The sequence below is a fragment of the Triticum aestivum genome, chromosome 7A (assembly GCF_018294505.1).
Source record: "Triticum aestivum cultivar Chinese Spring chromosome 7A, IWGSC CS RefSeq v2.1, whole genome shotgun sequence".
Classification (NCBI taxonomy): Eukaryota; Viridiplantae; Streptophyta; class Magnoliopsida; order Poales; family Poaceae; genus Triticum; species Triticum aestivum.
Genome location: NC_057812.1, coordinates 585,035,144 through 585,053,698, shown reverse-complemented (window position 1 = coordinate 585,053,698; position 18,555 = coordinate 585,035,144). Strand labels below are relative to the sequence as shown.

At 44.8% G+C, this 18,555-nt stretch overlaps 2 protein-coding genes across 2 annotated transcripts; one reads left to right on the top strand and one right to left on the bottom strand.

Annotated features, from left to right (window-relative positions):
- Positions 1-14,556: 14,556 nt before the first annotated feature.
- LOC123153531 (BTB/POZ and MATH domain-containing protein 1-like) lies at positions 14,557-15,621 on the bottom strand. The gene has a single exon (XM_044572621.1). It carries the CDS (start codon positions 15,619-15,621, stop codon positions 14,557-14,559), a length of 1,065 nt encoding a protein of 354 aa, XP_044428556.1.
- Positions 15,622-17,003: 1,382 nt separating this feature from the next.
- On the top strand, positions 17,004-18,074 carry LOC123153530 (BTB/POZ and MATH domain-containing protein 1-like). Its single transcript, XM_044572620.1, has one exon. It carries the CDS (start codon positions 17,004-17,006, stop codon positions 18,072-18,074), a length of 1,071 nt encoding a protein of 356 aa, XP_044428555.1.
- Positions 18,075-18,555: the final 481 nt, after the last annotated feature.

Sequence of the window (18,555 nt, the reverse complement as noted above, 5' to 3'; positions counted from 1 at the left end):
TTGGCCAAGGACGGTAACATTTCAATTCTGGACACCACTTTGGTAGAAAATTTATCTCTGAGATCTTTCACTTGCCACTATCTGAGGAAGCATATTCTCAGTTTCAGGAGATGGAAAATTTGGCCTTAATTCGCAGCTATCTGACAGTCAAGATGTGTGGCAATTTCCAACAGGAGCTTTGATATAGATGTGTGGCTTATCAAATTTTGATTGGTAAGATCATGGCAATTCCAGCCGTAAGATGGCTTTGGCAACCATGCTGTCAGCTGAAGCATAAAATTATTTTTGGCTCTTAATCCACAACAGACTGAACACTAGAGTATGCTGCAACGAAATAATTTTTTCATACCAGACTACACCTGTGTCATGTGTGGGTTGAGGGTATTGGAAACAAGTATTGTTTGTTCTTCCACTGTCAGCTGCGCAAATTTGTTCGAATTACTCGGATCCCAATTTTAAGTGATATCCAGGAGCAACTCAACCAGATAGCTGCAAATTTCTAATCACCGGAGCTAATTGGAACCCAAAATGACTTCATTTTCAAAGGCATCGGACCAAATTTATATGCTTGCTGACGAAAATTCAAGGAAGATATTCAGTGGGTCGTTCATAGGGCAAAGAGGCGAAAATATGAGAATTTTGAGGTCTGTGTTCATTCTTTTGCATAGCTAGCTCTCCGGGCACTTTCTGTGCCTTTGTTGTACAGTTCCTTTTCTTTTTTCCCTATTCTAGCTTTAACTTGTATATAAAACTTCTCATAATTTGCTAAAAAAATACTGTGGGAAGAAATTTCTACAGGTTTTGTTAAAAAAAACAGCATCAAGTATTATGCCATATAACAAAAAAAAAGACCAAATGACCTAACATGTCAACCTTGGAAAAACTAGGTTTTGCAAGTTCAACATAACCAAGCGAATTTCATAAATAAAAAGTACAGCTAACAATCCACATCAAGACCAATACGAAGCAATTATGATGTTCCAAGAGAAAAGAAAAAAATATCTTACATGGCAAAACTTTTAACAGCACTAGGAAAAATAACACATAAATAAATGCTGCTCAGAGATTGGGATATACAACAAGCAGCATTTTCCATAGTAGATAAAGGGACAAGTAGAACCATACCCGTTTTCTCAAGACTCGGCGTCAACCATATGGGGGGCAACCAATTCATCCAAAGTTCAGGATGAACCACATTCACCGTGGTATTATTTATAATGTTGTAAATCCCAACTTTGGGAGGGTAGTCTTTCTCGAGTATGTGTGCTCCGACGTCATCATCAGTGAAATAGACATGGTTTGGCATCAAGTCTGGATAGTCCTTGACGCTTAAGCAAGACGTTGTGCTGCTCCCAATGAACAACGCATAGTCCCCTATATCTGTTATGCTGACACACTTCTCCTTATCAAAATCAACCCTGTACACTTTGATTTCAGGGATCCACGTATGACTGTCCGGTCGTTCAGGATCGAGAATCTCCTTCCTAATGATTTGGAGGACATCTCCCCATTCTGCCTGAACAATGTGACATTTTGAAACCGTCCGAATTATTCTGCGTAAAAATCTTTTTTGGATGACAGATGGTCCATTTAAATTGTATGCATCGGTTGCGCCTCCATGAGTAACTGCATAGAACCATCCGTCGTGGTATATACAATCTGTATAGTTAATACCCATGTTGAGCCAATTCCAGAGACTGTCTCCTACCTTGACAAAAGAGAGCTTTTTTTTTCCAACCGGGCTCGCACCCCTTTCCATTAATTTTGCAATCAACGGAAATACAATGTTCCAGTAGTTTTATCAAGACAACCACACCCCAAATAAGACTGAAAGGAGAGGAGCGAGCTGGAGCATCGACAGGAAACCCACCGCAAGAGGACCCTAAAACGGATCAACTGCCATGGGACGAAAACCTGACGACACCGACTAGCCACTACCCTAACCATCAGCGAAAATAGTGCACAACCTGGTAGACTACATAGTCTACTCAGGGTAGAAAGAAGTAACTCTCCAAAAGCACATAAGACTCCAGAACGGGCATCAAACCCCAGTGGACTACAAACCAAGCAGATTAGCCGATCTGGATCCCCTCTCCATCCTTCAGTCGCATCACACCTCGCGAGTGAGTCCTGTCCGCCAGAGCTGCTGCCACATACGCCAATCTCTTCACGCCCGCCTGAAACTTCGACCTATCTTCTTCTTTCAGTAGTCCTGCCCAGTACAACATAAAAGAACATGCACTGAAAACAGCCTCCAGCGGAGAACGAGCATTATAATTGTCAAAAGTAACTTTGTTTCGAAGACACCATATCCCCCAACACAAAGCAGCAATGATCATCATGTAAAATTGTTTTCCACCACGGAAAAACTTATACAACCACGCCCAGCTTTGCCAGAGGGATCACGGGCAACAGGACGCTCCAGCCGTAAGTCCGAGGGTCCCCCAGACTGTTCGAGCAAGAGGACATGTAAAGAATAGATGGTTCGCAGTTTTCATGTTCGTGCAGAAAGAGCAAACAGGATTCCCGGGCCAATACCTCTTCCTCAAATTATCCCGGGTAAGCACCGCATTTTGGAATAGCTGCCACAAGAATATTTTGATTTTCAATCGGATGCTAGCTTTCCAGATTCACTTATAGTTAGGACCAGCTAAATCTTTCTCCAACCACTTATACACTGATTTAGTGGTAAGTCTCTTGTTCTTGCACAGCTTCCAAAACACTGTATCAGGTATATTGTTCAAAGCATATTTTCTTGCCTCAGAAACTACCCACTCCCATTGATCATTGATCTCCCCAAACAGCCTGCGCCTAAAACCCAAGCTATAGTTTTTCACCACAAAATCTGCAATAGTCCCATCCTGATCCTGACAAATACTGAACAGGATAGGGAATTTTTCGCATAGTGGCACAGCAGCTATCCATGGGTCATGCCAGACCCTAGCCAAGTTACCACTATTAACCTTAACGGCCCTCCCAGCCATATATGTCTCTTTAACTTTCATAATCGCTTTCCAGCTAGGGGAGTCTGAAAAACGACTACGAATATTAGCCACCGTTTTATTCTTGAAATATCCGGCCCGAATAATTTGTTGCCACAACCCATCTTTAGTTTCAAGCTTCCACCACCACTTGGTTAACAGACTAATGTTCTGCTTGTGGAGGTCTTTGATCCCCAGCCCACCGATTCTTTTGGACCTACAAACCCTAGTCCATTTCACCATATGATACCCCCGTTTATTGTTCTTCCTTTTCCAGAAAAATCTTCTCCGGTGTTTATCCATTTTCTCAATAAAAGTCTTGTTGAATAGGAACATAGACATAAGATAAGAAGGTATTCCATCTAGGCTCGAGCCTAACAGGGTAAGCCTAGCACCAGACGAGGCTGCATAGGCTATCCAGGCGTCTAATTTTTTAACCATCTTAGCATCCAGAAAATATATTGGTGTCCTCGTCCACCAGGCCCGTCGATGGGGCAGGCCAAATTGGTCGACCGCACAGGGCCCCAAAAATTTTGGGGCCCCCAAATCAGCAGGTGTTGGGTAGACTGCATTATAATCTGAAAAAGAAAATGCACGGTAGCCTTTCTCAAAAAAAATGCACGGTAGCCAAACCAGGAGCCCAGCGAAACAAGCAGGTTGCCCGATCACCTGTCGCCTGAATCATTGTCTCCTAGTATTGCACTCGTAGTCGCCTCTCCCCATCACCGTTTCGCCCAGAACCTGATACCTTCTATCGATCTGAGCGCTCACCCTGCTCGCCCTCCCGTTGTCGCCCTTGTCCAGTTCTCCCGCGATCTACAGATGGATTGTGCATGGTAGTTGGCTGGTTCCCCAACCTAAACTATCCCCACGTGAGTGCTCGAGGCCTATTTGTTGCAGGTTGGATTCGATTTGCTTCAGATAATAGACTTCTGAATTTTTAATTTTGGTATAGAAAACAGAAACATATCTGCTTCTACGGATCCTAAAAATAAAGGTGCACCTCCTTCAGTCCTGCTAACAATACCATACATATGCAGATATGCTCTCTGTTTTCTAGATTTTGGTACATAAACTAATCACATTGATAATTAATAAGATAGCATTAGCCATTTTAGCCATTGTAATTTGGCCCGGTTGATAAATAATAAATTGTTTTATACGCTTTACAGTCAAAAGTTTAAATTCCACATAGATTGCTACAACTGTTTTTGGAGATAGTTTTTTTGGACAATGCAAGGCAGATGTTCTACGGATTTCATTGCGATTGGTTTTTTGGAGATAGTTACTCAGTCATAAACTATTTTCAATGTAGTGCCATTTTCAAGGTACTATTTTGTTTTATTCACCATAAAGATGGGCTTATAACTCATGTAATGTTTCAATCATGACTTTTGTTTTCCTTTTTGGTAGAACATGTGTTTAGTTTATCACTTGTATCACCTTTACTCTTTTTGCATTAGTTTTTTTGAAATATTTCTAAATATCTTACGAAATTGCATACATTTGAAGTAATATAATTAAATGCACATATGTCTTAGTTATATGAAATTTTTCCAAATTTAGGGCCACATTTTGCATTTCGCCCTGGGCCCCCAAATTTCTGGAGACGGCCCTGTCGTCCACGACCCTCGGAAGCTCTCCATCATAGTAAAACATCTCGTACTCTTCAAGAACACCATCGTCGCCGTTCAGGACGGGTTTCACATGCTCCATAGTTGTCACCGGAGGGAGTGCAATCGTGTTGCCGGTGATCGGGTTGAGCAGCATCAGCTCAGACTTGTCATCCATAGTGACCAGCCATCCGTGCGACGAGCCGAACCAGTTCTTGATGGGATGCTCAGGGAGCGGCATGGTGTAGGCCTTTTTCTCAGAAAGACTGTACATGCCGAGGGATCTGAGCCCGCCGGCGGCCTCGGTGCAATAGAGCAGACATGGTGTTTGGTGTCCAGGGCAAGCACTGATGCAGCGTTGCGTGCAGTAGGCCTTGTACCAGATCGAGCAGACGGCCGCGGACCGGAGGAGGTCCGGGCACTCGAGCAACTTGAGCACGTCGCACAGTATGTCGATTGGTAGCTCGGACCAATCCCGATCTGGAGCTTCCATGGTGGATGGGTGGATGAACAAACTTAGAGCAGGTGGACTAGAACGAAAAGGGCTGCAACTCTGACTAGTTATGGATCCTTCCCGCCCCGCGCCAATTTGATCGGGGAAAGAACTGGATTTGGATCTGGAAACAACAGAAAACCAAGAAACCCCCAATTAATTCAGTTTTATATATGATGGAATCCGGACACTGCTTCTTTACTGAGTCGGAGTCCACCCAGGCTGCAGGTCCATGGCGCCGCCGTAACCGCGTTTTTGCAGCTCGAACTGCATTAGCGCAGATGGAGCGGAGTGCCCTCCCCGGTAGCAGCATGGCATGGAACGCTGCTCCGAAATCCTTTTCTTTTGTTTAAGGCTATTTTGGAAAACGCTATCGTTCGACCGATGGATGTTTGTGCGCGCATCAACCTCCTCCATGACCGTCGGATTTGATTAGGATCAAACGGCTCAGACGCAATCTCCATTCTAGTACAGTTTTCGCAACTTGCTCCTTGTTTCAATTGGCTTGATCAAAACAAATGGTCTATTGCAGACCGAGCACTCATGACCAACATCCAAGCCGAGTGCCCCTGCCTCTAGGTCGTCCATTGCCGTAGCCGTAGGGGCCGCCGCTTGTAGGTCATCGTCGTCAAGCTCTGTTGCTGCAGTTTGTCGTCGCCGAGCGCCACCGCATGTAGGTCGTTGTCGCAAGCGCATCCCTGCCGGATTTCCTTCGCCAAACGCCTCTTGATGACCAGGTCGATGGATGCGACGTGATCCGCCACGCCAACGTGGAGCACCATCAACCTCAACGCCATCCTGGCACCACCAACGCTAGCAAGCGGGCCAGCAGCCATATCACCACGCGGTACGTCCATCCACTTCAAGTTTCTGCAATAACAACGTTGTTGCAGAATGACAGCAGCAAAAGACGATTGCGTTAGTGCACGATACGGCCGAAGATGTTGTTGTAATTTTCACAACAAGGGTCTTATTACAGAAAATTAGACGTGACGGGAGATGTGTTTACAATGTTTACAACAAAAATCTTGCTGCGGAAAATTAGAGAAGAAGAAAATTAGTGAAGGGTTTCGCAACAAAGGTTTTATTGCAGAAAATTACAGAAGGGAAAGTTTCGCAACAAGAGTATTGTTGTAGGAATTTAGAGAAGAGATACTAATCACACAATCGAATGGCCCGCGAGGCGACGGATCTTTTTAAAACATCCGCCGGCCGACGCGTAGCACGCTCCAGTTTTTAGGGCCATTTGGCTCTTTTTTTAAGGCAAGTGAGGGCTATTTTTTTAGAAAAAATGAGAGCTATTTGACGCAGGGAAAATTTTGTTTTTGCCCCTCTAGATTTTGCCAATTTCGCCACAAGCACTCCCGTTGCTCCCTTTCGCACACATGAGCAACGGGAGCGCTCGGGGATGTGCTGGCCCATGTTTAGCCACTGTAAGTGTAGCGTTTTTCGGTTTTGCTGTTTGGTTTTCTGTCGGTTTAGGAACATTCTAGAAGCTTCTGTTTAGAAGTTTTGTCGGGTTTTTTCTACCAGTGTAAGTGTAGCGTTTTTGCGGTTTTGCTGTTTGGTTTTCAGTTTTGTCTTTTTTCCTTTTTCAGTGGTTTTCTTTTTCTTCTTTAAAAAATATTCAGAAATTTAGAAAAAGGTTTAGAATTTCAACATTTGTTCGAGCTTTTCAAAAATTGTTTATTTTTCATACAAAATGTTCACAGTTTCCAAAAATGTTCTGAATTTCAAATTTTGCTTGAAAATTCTTTTTTGTATATTTTCAAAATACGTTTTCTTTTTAAAAAATGATTGAAATTTTACTTTTTTTCACAAATTTTCAGAAATGTTCACGTTTTAAAATTTGATGTATTTTCCCAAAAATTATCAGAGTTTTATAAAATACATGCCTCCAAAAAATATTCACAATTATAAAAAATGTTCGTGTTTTCAAAAATTGATCATAACTTCAAAAAATGTTTTTAAAATGTTCACGTCACCCGGCTTGATTATGCTATCATAGACTGGTTCGCTACACTACTTTGTATCATTACAGTGTGCCATGAAAGCAAGGTCCCCAGTGCTTATGGCCGAGTTCTTCTGCCAAGTGAGAGAGAATAGGTCTCGACACTTCGAGATCAATGACATGGACCCGGAGGCTTTCAAGGTCATGTTGTACTTCATACACACAGATGCGACCGAAGATGGTGATGGTTACGACTCAGCATCTACTTGCGGCTGCTGACAGGTACGCGCTAGACAGGCTCAAGCTAATTTTTGAGTACAAGCTCTCAGATGGACTCAGTGTCAACACGACAGCGACCACTCTGGCTTCTGCGGAGCGGCATAGTTTCATCGCTTCTCAAGGCTAAATGTTTGGAGTTCATTTTTGGAATTTCCACGACTCTTGATGTTGTTATGGCGACTGAGGGGTATAGGCACCTAGTGGCAAGCTGCCCTTTGGTGCTGCCAGAGCTCCTCAAATCTGCCCGTGGGAGAAAACGTAGCTAGCACAAAGATCCAGGGTTTGATTGTCATGCGTGCGTGCACTATGGCAAGTTATGCATGTGTCTTTTCCTTGTTGGTTTGTAAGATAGGCACCGTTCATGTCAAGCGGTATGCCTGTATCTTTTTGCACCGAAGGTAGTAACTTATTTTCATAATTATATCAATTTGTAGAAATGTTCATTTTTGTCCTTACACTTATTGACTCGTGTGGTTTTTGTCACCCAACTTTAAAACCGGACAACTTTTATATATTGAACTATCCCAACCAAACAAGTTTGGTCTCTCGATCTAGACGAAATTGTTTCCACGGCGACTCATAAAAATACGAAGTGATTTTTACGAATAAAAAGTACAACTAACAATCCACATCAAGACCAGTGCGAAATGAACCCACTGAAGCAATTATATTGCTCCAAGAAAAGGGAAAAAAACATACATGTTATAATAGCAAAACTTTCAAAAGTCTTATTGTTGGAAGTGGATTTCTATTAATTATAGGAGGAGCAACACTAGGAAATACAACATGTGAATAAATACTGCATAATCTATTATCCATTATTGATGATTTGATGCCGGATTTTGATGTTGTTGGTGAGTAATTTCCTTTGATTTTGCTCCAGAGAAATTGCTTGTCACACTTAATTGTACGTGGAGGCAGAATTCTTCTGAAGTCCGGCGATGCCGCCGAGATATTCGTGAAGGAAAGCATCCTGTGTCGCTTCTCGAGGTTTACCTTCTATCTTTTCACTTTTTATTTTTTACCAATGTACAATGATTGTTGTTGTGCAAGAAAGGTTTCCTTACCAGTGTTTCCTGAGTGGCCTTTCCCATTGAAATATTTGCTCTGCTTTAATGGTGGTACTGCATCAACTGAAATTTTTACGTCTGGTTAGGTACTTATAATGCTATGTTTTGTTTCACCTCACTTGATGCTCCTGTTGATGACAACATAAATATGGGAAATGTGCCTTACGGTTGTAATATGGGGGGCTCTGTCTACCATACAGAATTGATTCTCTTATGCCCTTGGACAATGAGGCTCCTAAATTTGCTCAGTTATATATTGTTGATTCTGGTGATCAGCCAAATTGCAGATTGAATATTTTTGATCAAGAAGGCTCCAGGCGAGCCAGACCCTTTGTAATTACTACTCCTTTGTTAAACAGATGTGCAATTTGACTTCCGAAAATTTGTTTTGTTGCACCGTGGATGGAAGGTAATATCCACAGGTTTGGAGCGGCGGAGTTCTTTCAGTTGTTGGTTTTTGCTTGGTCTGATTCAGTGGGTAGCTAAAGCTTCAGTTATCGTTCTTTTTGCTGGCCTAATTCAGTATAGATAGCTACCCTGTATTATTTTGAGAACCAAATTTTCAGACATTTTGCGGTCGGACCACATTTTTGTAGTGAACAGACTTCTCCGCATAGATGTTGCAACTATCTATGTCTGAATGTAATGAACCGTGGGTTCATTGTTATGATCAAAATTTCAGACTTCTTGCGGTGTGGCCACACTTTTGTACTGAACCGTGAGTTTATTAAATGGTAGAACGTGCATTTTTTTCTTGCTATGTTTCAAAGGGATAATATGTTGCCTGATGTGTTAGACTATATTGAGTTCATCGATATTTTAAAAAAAATCTGTGTGTATTTCTTTTCATCCTTAGCCTGAGTACAAATATGAAAAAGCTTCAGGACATGCGCTGCATGGTGCCGTGCTTGCGCCTGCTAGTTCCATCTAAAAGCCACAAGATTGTCTTAGAGATCACCTCACCCTCTAGCTAAACATTGGCTAGGCGTGCACAAGATTGTTCCAAGCTACTACTAAGTTTTTACCAATTAGAACAACGGTCATATTCAATGCATTAAAAAGCCATCATAGAGCCAAAAACTGAAAAAAAAAGATAGTAGTACCTATATGTAAACAACTAGCAAATCATTTTTTTTCAAATTGAGGGGCGTGCCCCCCATTTCATTTCATAGAATGAAAGCAAACCGATAAACAAGGTTTAAAACAGCCAGTCGGGTGCCGAGGCAGCTAACACCAAGCCTTAAATCCTTACTGGAAATCTGAAATGGAAGAGAGGGAAACCACGCAGGGCCCATACAGATGCAGAATTGAAACAGAGCATCTAACAGAAGAAAACTAAACAGCAGTACCGCCAGGTCTAGCTGCCCTACCCCAAGTCTTCTCGTCATTGACGCCCAACCTCTGCCTTTGTTGAAGAAACCATTCGCAACATCAACTAGCAGTGATGCCACGGCACGAAGCGTCTATTGTTTTCCGTTTCTCTGTAGACCAGCGCAATACGAGATCCAATAAGAGATTTGAAAGAACAATACACTAGGATCATGTGGGTAAACAATACACTAGTGCAGTGGATCGTTCACAGGGCAAAGAGATGAAAATATGAGAACTTTGAGGTCTGGGTTCATTCTTTTGCATAACTAGCTCTCCAGGTACTGTGTGTGCCTTTGTTGTACAGTTCCATTTCTTTCTGGCCTAGTATAGGTATAGCTTTAACTCTGTATATAGAGCTTCTCATAATTTACCTAAAAAAACTGTGGGAAGAAATATCTACAGGTTTGGTAAAAAGTGTCATGATTCATGCAATCTAACAAGTCAAGGAAAACTACGTTTTGCAAGTTCAACATAACCAAGCGAATTTTATCAAATAAAAGTACAACTAATACGAAGCAATAATGATGTTCCAAGAGGGAAAAAATGTTACATGGCAAAACTTTTAACTGTCCTAATGTTGGGGGAATTGATTTCTATAAATTCTATGAGGAGGGCACTAGAAAATATAACACGTAAATAATAAATGCTGCTCAAAGCTCGAGATATACAACAACCAGCATCTTCCAGAATAGATATCAAGGGACAACCATATCTGTTTTTGCAAGACTTGGCGTCAACCATATTGGAGGCAACCAATTCATCCAAAGTTCAGGATGAACCACATTCACCCTGGTATTATTTTTAATGTCGTAAATTCCAACCTCGGGAGGGTCATCTCTCGGGAAAATGTGTGTTGCATCGTCGTCATCTGTAAAATAGACATGGTTTGGCATCAAGTCTGGATAGTCCTTGACGCTTAAGCAAGACGTTGTGCTGCTCCCAATGAACAACGCATAGTCCCCTATCTCTTTTTTTTTTGAAACGGATCCCCTATCTCATTTATGTTGACACACTTCTAGTCATCAAAATCAACCCTGTACACTTTGATTTCAGTGACCCACTCCCGACTGCCCGGTTGTTCATGATCAGGATTTAGAAGCTGCCTCCTAGCTAATGATTTGGAGGACAACTCCGGATTGCGCCCGAACAACGTGACATTTCGAAACTGTCTGGATTATTTGGGGTAACAACCTTTTGTGGATGACAGATGGTCCATGTAAATTGTATGCATCAATCGCGCCTTCTTCGGTAACCGCATAGAACCACCCGTTGTGGTATACACAATCTTTGTAGTAGCTGCATACGCTGAGCCAATTCCAATGGTCATCTCCTACCTTGGCAAACAAGAGCTGGCCGTACGGCTGGTGGATGAGCATGACGATGCATCCACCTACCGATGGATCACACGATAAAGTCGCCTTTAGATAGACCATGTGACCATACTCCTCCAAGGACCATATAGCAGTGTCCTCCTCCACCACCCTCGGAATCTCTCTATCGTAGTAAAACACCTCATACTTTTCAAGAACCCCATGACCGTTTAGGACAGGTTTAACATGCTCCATGGTTGTAATTCGAGGGAGTACATTAGTGTTGCCGGTGATCGGGTTGAGCAGCATCAGCTCGGACTTGTCATCCATAGTGACTAGCCATCCGTGCGACGAGCCGATCCAGTTCTTGATGGAAGATTCAGGGAGCGGCATGGTATATGCCTTTTTCTCGGAAAGAATGTACATGCCGAGGGCGTTGAGCCCGCCGGCGGCCTCGTTGCAGTAGAGTAAGCAGGGGGTTTGGCGGACGGGGTAGATGCCGGCGCGGCGTAGCCTGGAGTACGCCATGTGCCAGGCCGCGTAGACGGCGCCGGCTCGGAGGAGGTCCGGGCACTCGAGCAGCGTGAGCACGTCGCACAGTATGTCGGCGGGCAGCTCGGACCAATCTGGAGCCGGAGCTTCCATGGTCGTAGATGGACGAACTTAGAGCAGGGGAGTCAAACTCTGTCAGCATTGTGCTTATGGATCCTTCCATCCAACGCCAGTTCGATCCGGGAAAGAATTCGATTTGGATATACCTGATCGACTCGGGTTGGGGACAAATTGGACACCTCGTTCTCTAGCTAAACATTGGACAGCCGTGCACAAGATTGTTCCAAACTACAACTAGTACTAAGATTTGACCAATTAAAACAGGGTCATGTTCAGCGGATTAAAAACTAAAAAGAGATAGTACTGGTAGCATATTGAAGACACGAGGGATAATCCCTGAAAAAAAAAGATTCTGATATCTGTCACACGTGTGGCAGGGGAGGAGGCTGCCCGCACGTCCGGTCTGGAGGGGCAACGACCGAACAATCTCCCCAACGCCCGAACTGCCTCCAGATCGCCATACAGGCCGTTTTCATGTGAAACCAAAAAAGAGCCCAGTAACCAAAAAAAAAGCCCAGTTTTCGCTATGATATGAAAAATAAAATACCAGCCCTTATAAAAAGCAGAAAATGCCATCGGTGAAAAAAATATATTTTTTTATGACCCAGAAGAAAACAAGACATGGCAACTCCCATCATACAAACAAAGATTAAATTGGCATGGCAAATTCATAAGTGAAAAATGCCATGGTATTTTTCATGGAAAAAATAAGTGAAATTTGCCATGGCAAAAATAGAGTAATTTTTCCATGGGAATAAAGTAAAAATTTCCATGGCTACATAAGTATATTTGCCATGCTATATATTTAAAAAAAAATCATGTTCTGAAAAAATGAATTTTTTTCCATCATATTTGAATTAAAATTGCCATGCCCTATATAATAAATTTGCCATGTCAAAAAAAGAAAAGAAAAAATGGCATGTCAAAAAAGTAAAAAGTTGTCATTGCAAAGAAAATGTAGAAAAATCCCACTTTTGGTTTGTGAATTCAAATATTTTTGCCATGCCCGTTAAGTTTGACATGGCAAGATTTGAATATTTTTTAACATAATAAGTTGCCATGTTTTTGAACATCTACAACTTTGCCATGTTTTTGAACATGGTAAAGTTTCCATGGCAAGTTTACCATGTCGTTGAACATACTATGTTGCCATGTTTTTTGAATATCTATTTGTGATGTTTTCGAACATGGCAAAGTTGCCATGGCAAGTTTGCCGTGTTGTTGAACATATTAAGTTGCCATGTTTTTAAACATCTACAACTTTGATATGTTTTCGAACATGGCAAAAGTTGCCATGGCAAGTTTGTCGTGTTGTTGAACATACTAAGTTGCCATGTTTTTTGAATATCTATAGATTTGTGATGCTTTCGAACATGGCAAAGTTGCCATGGCAAGTTTGCCGTGTTGTTGAACATATAAAGTTGAACATGTTTTTTGAATATCTACAACTTTGACACGTTTTCGAACCTGGCAAAAATTGCCATGGCAAGTTTGCCGTGTTGTTGAACATACTAAGTTGCCATATTTTTGAAATATCTATAAATTTGCGATGTTTTCGAACTGCCATGTTTTTAGATAAAGAATGTGCCATGGCAAATCACATGAAAAAGTCATATGTGGCAAAATGCCATTGTTTATGAACAAGGACAGAGATAAAACTTGCAATGGCTAATGCATATACAAAATTGCCATGGATTTTTTTGTAAAATTTGCCATGCAAAGATAAAAAAGATCACAAGTCTGAAACCACAAAAAGTTCACAAATCTGAAACCTGGTGCTCTCTCATTCATCACCCTACAAGCATATTCTAAGTAGTTTCGATGCTACACAAAATTAATTAAAGGCACCAAACGAATCACATAGTGCAATAATCTAGCAACATCCTACATCAATTAGTAAACCCACATGAGGATTTCAGTAGCAACAGCAGAGATCCATCAGTCGGTGCACACAGGGAGGGAGGGGGTGTTACCCTGAAGATGGATGGGAGGGTCGTGGTCCATGGCGGCGCGCCCACATCAGTGTGGTATGTGCCTGTCCACGTCGCGTTGGCGCCGCCAACAGCCACCGCATCTCGGCCCTGTGGCCGAGCGCCGCTCGAGCTAGGCCGTGACAGCCTCGTCCGCATCAGCGCGGGATGCGCCCGTTCGCGTTGCTTCAGGCACCGCCAAGCAGCCGCCGCATCTTGGAGCGGCTCCTCTGAGCTCCTTTCCCACCTTGCCTTCCTCGACGCGGCTCCTCGTCGAGCTCGCCGATGCTGGGCTCATCGTCTCCCTGCTCCTCGTCTCCCCCGATGGCGGCGTGCTCCATCAGCCGAGCTCAGATCCGCTCACTCTAGTCTCAGCCACCATGGTCCTCCCATCCTGCCTCCGACGAGGCTCTCCTCTACGGGCGTTTCGAGGACGTCCCCTCGACCCCAATCTCCTCGTCGTCGTTGAGGTAGTCGAGGACCTCCGCCTGCTCGTCCCCTCGACGGCCATGGGGAGCTGTGCCGACCCAGCATCCCCTCGCCGTCACCCTCGCGTTGGTCGCCGTCCAGGAGCTCACCATGAGGGATTTGAGATGTGGTGGTGAGGAGTATGGGGGAGGGGGAGAAGATACGGCTATGGGTGGGGAAGTGGGCTCTGTGCGGGCGGCGGGAGGCAACTGAGCTACGTTTAGTCATGCGGCACGTTCATCCTTGTGACCGAACGCTCGGTTGATGACGTGGCTGGGACATGCTTCAAGATTCGTGCTTTTTCATCTAATGGCTCCAGACGCGTTTGGATGGTGTTGTGAGCACTCACACGTGTAGGTGTTAGTATTTTCGAGAAAAAAAGACACGAGGTAAAATTTGCCACAGATGACAAATGCTGGAGTGGTTTGGACCTTTGCACTAGCTACACATTCTTCCACGTGCAGACTTGAGAAGCTGGCGCAGAACCAAAGGGCAGCTTGCCTCCAGTTCCTTATACCCCTCCGTCGCCATGACCGCATCAAGGATCTCAGGAGTGCTGACGATGAACTCCAAACACTTGGCCTTGAGCAGGGCACAGCCACGCTGCTCGGCCAGAGCCAGAGTCGCCGCAGCCGTGTCGACGCCAATGCCGTTAGAGAGCTTGCACTCACAAATCAGCTTCAGCCTGTCCAGCCCATACCTGTCAGCAGCTGCAAGCAGACGCCGAGCCATAACCACAACCGTCTCCGGCGATTGATCCAGTTCAGGCGCCGTGTCGGTGTACACAAAGTGCAACATGGACCGAAATGCCTCCGGCTCCACGTCCTTGACCTCGACGCGGGCAGAGCTCTCATCCTTCGTTTCCCCAAAGAACTCGGCCATGAGCACGGGAGACCTTGAGGCGAGCACGGCCTTGTGCGCGGCGAAGGACTCGCCGGAGACAAGAAACGTGACGTCCGCTCCGGCCTCGCTCCGCAGGAGCTCGCCGAGGTGCCGGCGCAGGTCGGAGGACGGGAGGACGTCCGCTCCATGAACCGAGCTCGTTGCTGAACCGGGTGTCTCCTTGAGCACGGTGATGGTGGACTGCACGGTGTAAGAATCATCTTTGAGATAGGCAGATTTTTCAAGAGCAGACATTTCCATGACGAAAACGGGAGACGAGCTGTCCTGGGCGCGCTTGAATGTCCCTGCTTGCCTCTCTTCTTTGGAGGGGTTGAGGTCCCCCTGTGGATCTACGAGCTGACAGGCTAGGCTGGCCCTCACGCTGCTCGTACGGGCTTCACCGACGAAGACGAGCTTCAAGGCTAAAGACATACGGGATCGATTCGACAGCCCTGCAGGATACAGGTGGATCTCCCAGTCGTAGCCGTAGACGTTCCACCTGGATTTGATGCAACCGTCGTCGCTGTCCATGGTCTTGGTCATGGAGTAGCTATTGATCGTGAGCAGCTGCACCGAGCGCACGACGTCCGTGAGGTTTGTGGTGCAGGTAGTATCTTCCATGGAGATAGCTGGGAAGTGGAATGAACAGAGTAGTAGAGGAGACAATATGAGAAACTGAGAATGATTGTGGAGGTTTTATGGAGGTTGTAGTTGTACACCTCAAACGTACTCCCTCCGTCCGGGTTTATTGGGCCCTTAAGCCACAACACAAAGACCAAAGAGATACACGCATGTTGAGATTTAGAAAATAAATCTGCTTAATTTGCTCTCTAACTGCCCTATTAAATTGCCCCATTAACCAAAGCAGAGCATGCAGCGGCCGGCGTGCGCATGCAGCCTGCATGCATGCCCAATCGGCAAGGTTCCTGCGTCGGCTCCATTGCAACGATGCATGCGTGGGAGAGATTTCAGGTAATAAAGCAAGGTAATTAATGTATGGGCCTAATAAAATGGTACAACCATCTATGGCTCTCGGACCTAATAAACCCGGACGAAGGGAGTAATAACCATGACTCCTCGGGTAAATTAAAGATGCATGAATAGAACACCAATGGTCTGAATCTGAGGCTGCAAGATGGAGCTGAATAACAAATGATCTGTCAATGCGGTACGCCAACAGCCACACGATGTTCACCAACACAAAAATGCTTCGTATTCCCAACTTGCAGCGTCCCCATCATCAATGGTGACTGCTGGTATACTGCATGCACGCATGCAACCTCCAACGTCCATTTATTGGCATGCAATGCCTCTTTATGTGAAGAGTACAGCTTACGTCCAATGGGTAGTAACATAGACTAGTAACATGCACATGTTACTAGTCTATGTTACTATCTCTATAGTGGGGAGTAACATATGTGTGGTAACATGCAACACTTCATTTATTAGGCTATAGACTCATCTTGCCTTGATATATGTGATGTTACTCATACTACTAGTAACTAGCTATGTTACTATTTTTCTCCATTTCTTCATTTATTATTTGTCACGTCATCTATTTTATCTAGATATGTGTGATGTTATTACCTATATTACTTCCACTGTGGGTAGTCTTACGCTCCAGACAGAAAAACAGAGTACTCCTCGAGTACCAACGGTCACACGATGCCGGAAGATCGAGCGAAAATGCTGTAGTACTCAACAGTCACACGATGTTTCACTACTCGATCATTGATCACCGTTGATCACGATGTTCAGCAACTGAAAAATGCTTCCAACTTCCAACGTCATAATCAACGATGACTGCTGGTATACTGCGCGCATGCAATGATTAATAACTCTAGCTTCCAACCTCCGTTTATTGCTTTGCAACATCTCTTCACCCGAAGAGTCGGCTCGTAAGCTCGTCCTGGAATAAAATCGCATCAAAGACACCATTCTCACTCCACTACTCTCTCCTCTCGACCTCTCGTGCTACCCACCTTATCTCTCCCGCCTTCGCCATGGCAAGCGCCCGCACGAACCTCACCGACGTCGTGCGCTCGGTGCGGCTGCTCAGGGTCAACGGCTACTGCATGACCAAGACCATGGACAGCCTCGAGGGCTGCATCAGATCCAGGTGGAACGTCTACGGGTACGACTGGGAGATCCGCCTGTATTCCGCAGGGCTGCCCGGCCACCATTCCATGTACCTGTCATGGATAGCGGCGGAGCTCTTCTTCCTCGGCGAAGCCCGTACGCGCAACGTGAAGGCCACTCTCGGCTGTCGCCTGGTAGATCCGAGGGGGAAGCTTAAACCATCCGAAGAGAAGAGGCACAGTGGCAAATTCAAGAATCCGCAGGACACCTCGCATCCAATTTTGCTGATTGAAAAAAGCTATCTAGAAAGATCGGCCTATCTCAGGGACGATTCGTTCACTGTGCAGTGCACCATCACGGTGCTGAAGGAAATACCCGATCTGACAGCGATCTCGGTTAGGGGAATAATGGATGTGCCATCGTCCAACTTGCACGAGCACCTCGGCGAGCTCCTGAGGAGCGGGGCCGGAGCGGACGTCACGTTTCTTGTCTCCGGCGAGTCCTTCGCCGCGCACAAGGCCATACTCGCTGCAAGGTCCCCCGTGCTCATGGCCGAGTTCTTCGGGCAAATGAAGGAGAGGAGCTCTCGTGACGCGGAGGTCAAGGACATGGAGGCGGCTGTCTTCAAGGCCATGCTGCACTTCGTCTACACTGACACGGCGCCTGAGCTTGCTGACGAGAAGACGGAGACGGTGACGGCTATGGCTCAGCATCTGCTTGCTGCTGTTGACAGGTACGGGCTGGACAGGCTCAAGCTGATTTGTGAAGGCAGGCTCTCTGGCGGCATCAGCGTCGACACGGCGGCGACGACTCTGGCTCTCGCGGAGCAGCATAACTGTTCCCTGCTCAAGGCAAAGTGCTTGGAGTTTATAGTCAGAACTCCGGCGACTCTTGATGCTGTCATGGCGACGGACGGGTATGAGCATCTGGAGGCAAGCTGCCCCTTGGTGCTGCGCGAGCTACTCAAGTCCGCCCGTGGCAGAAAGCGTAGCTAGCTACTAGCTAGTGCCAAGGTTCAATACTGGCATGCCCGTGCGCATTGTGGCAAGTTATGCACTTGTTTCGATGATCTATCCGCATGTGTTACTCGTATTTTAGCTCAGATTTTGACCATAGAACTAATTAGCAAAATACTACATTCGTCCTAGTTTATTGGTCCTCATTGTAATCTGTGCTAAAATTTAACTAACAAAATATTCATGCATGCCATAAAAAATTATGTCATTGAAAACTATGTTTAAATATGAATCCAACGATGTAATTTTTTGTTGACATGCAATGTCAGTTAAATCTTTGGTCAAAGTTTAGCACATATTACAAAGGGGACTAATAAAATAGGACGAAGTTAGTACAAGTGATGCGGTAAATATTACTCCCTCCATCCAATAATATAAGAGTGTATTTTTCTTTTTTTTTTGAAAAACTTTCAATCTACTCATCTTTAATAATAGCAATACCAAAAACAATGGAGGTAAT

Bases quoted from the DNA above. Each gene is read 5' to 3' on its own strand.
- LOC123153531 (XM_044572621.1), bottom strand. From the start codon at position 15,621: ATGGAAGATACTACCTGCACCACAAACCTCACGGACGTCGTGCGCTCG.
- LOC123153530 (XM_044572620.1), top strand. From the start codon at position 17,004: ATGGCAAGCGCCCGCACGAACCTCACCGACGTCGTGCGCTCGGTGCGG.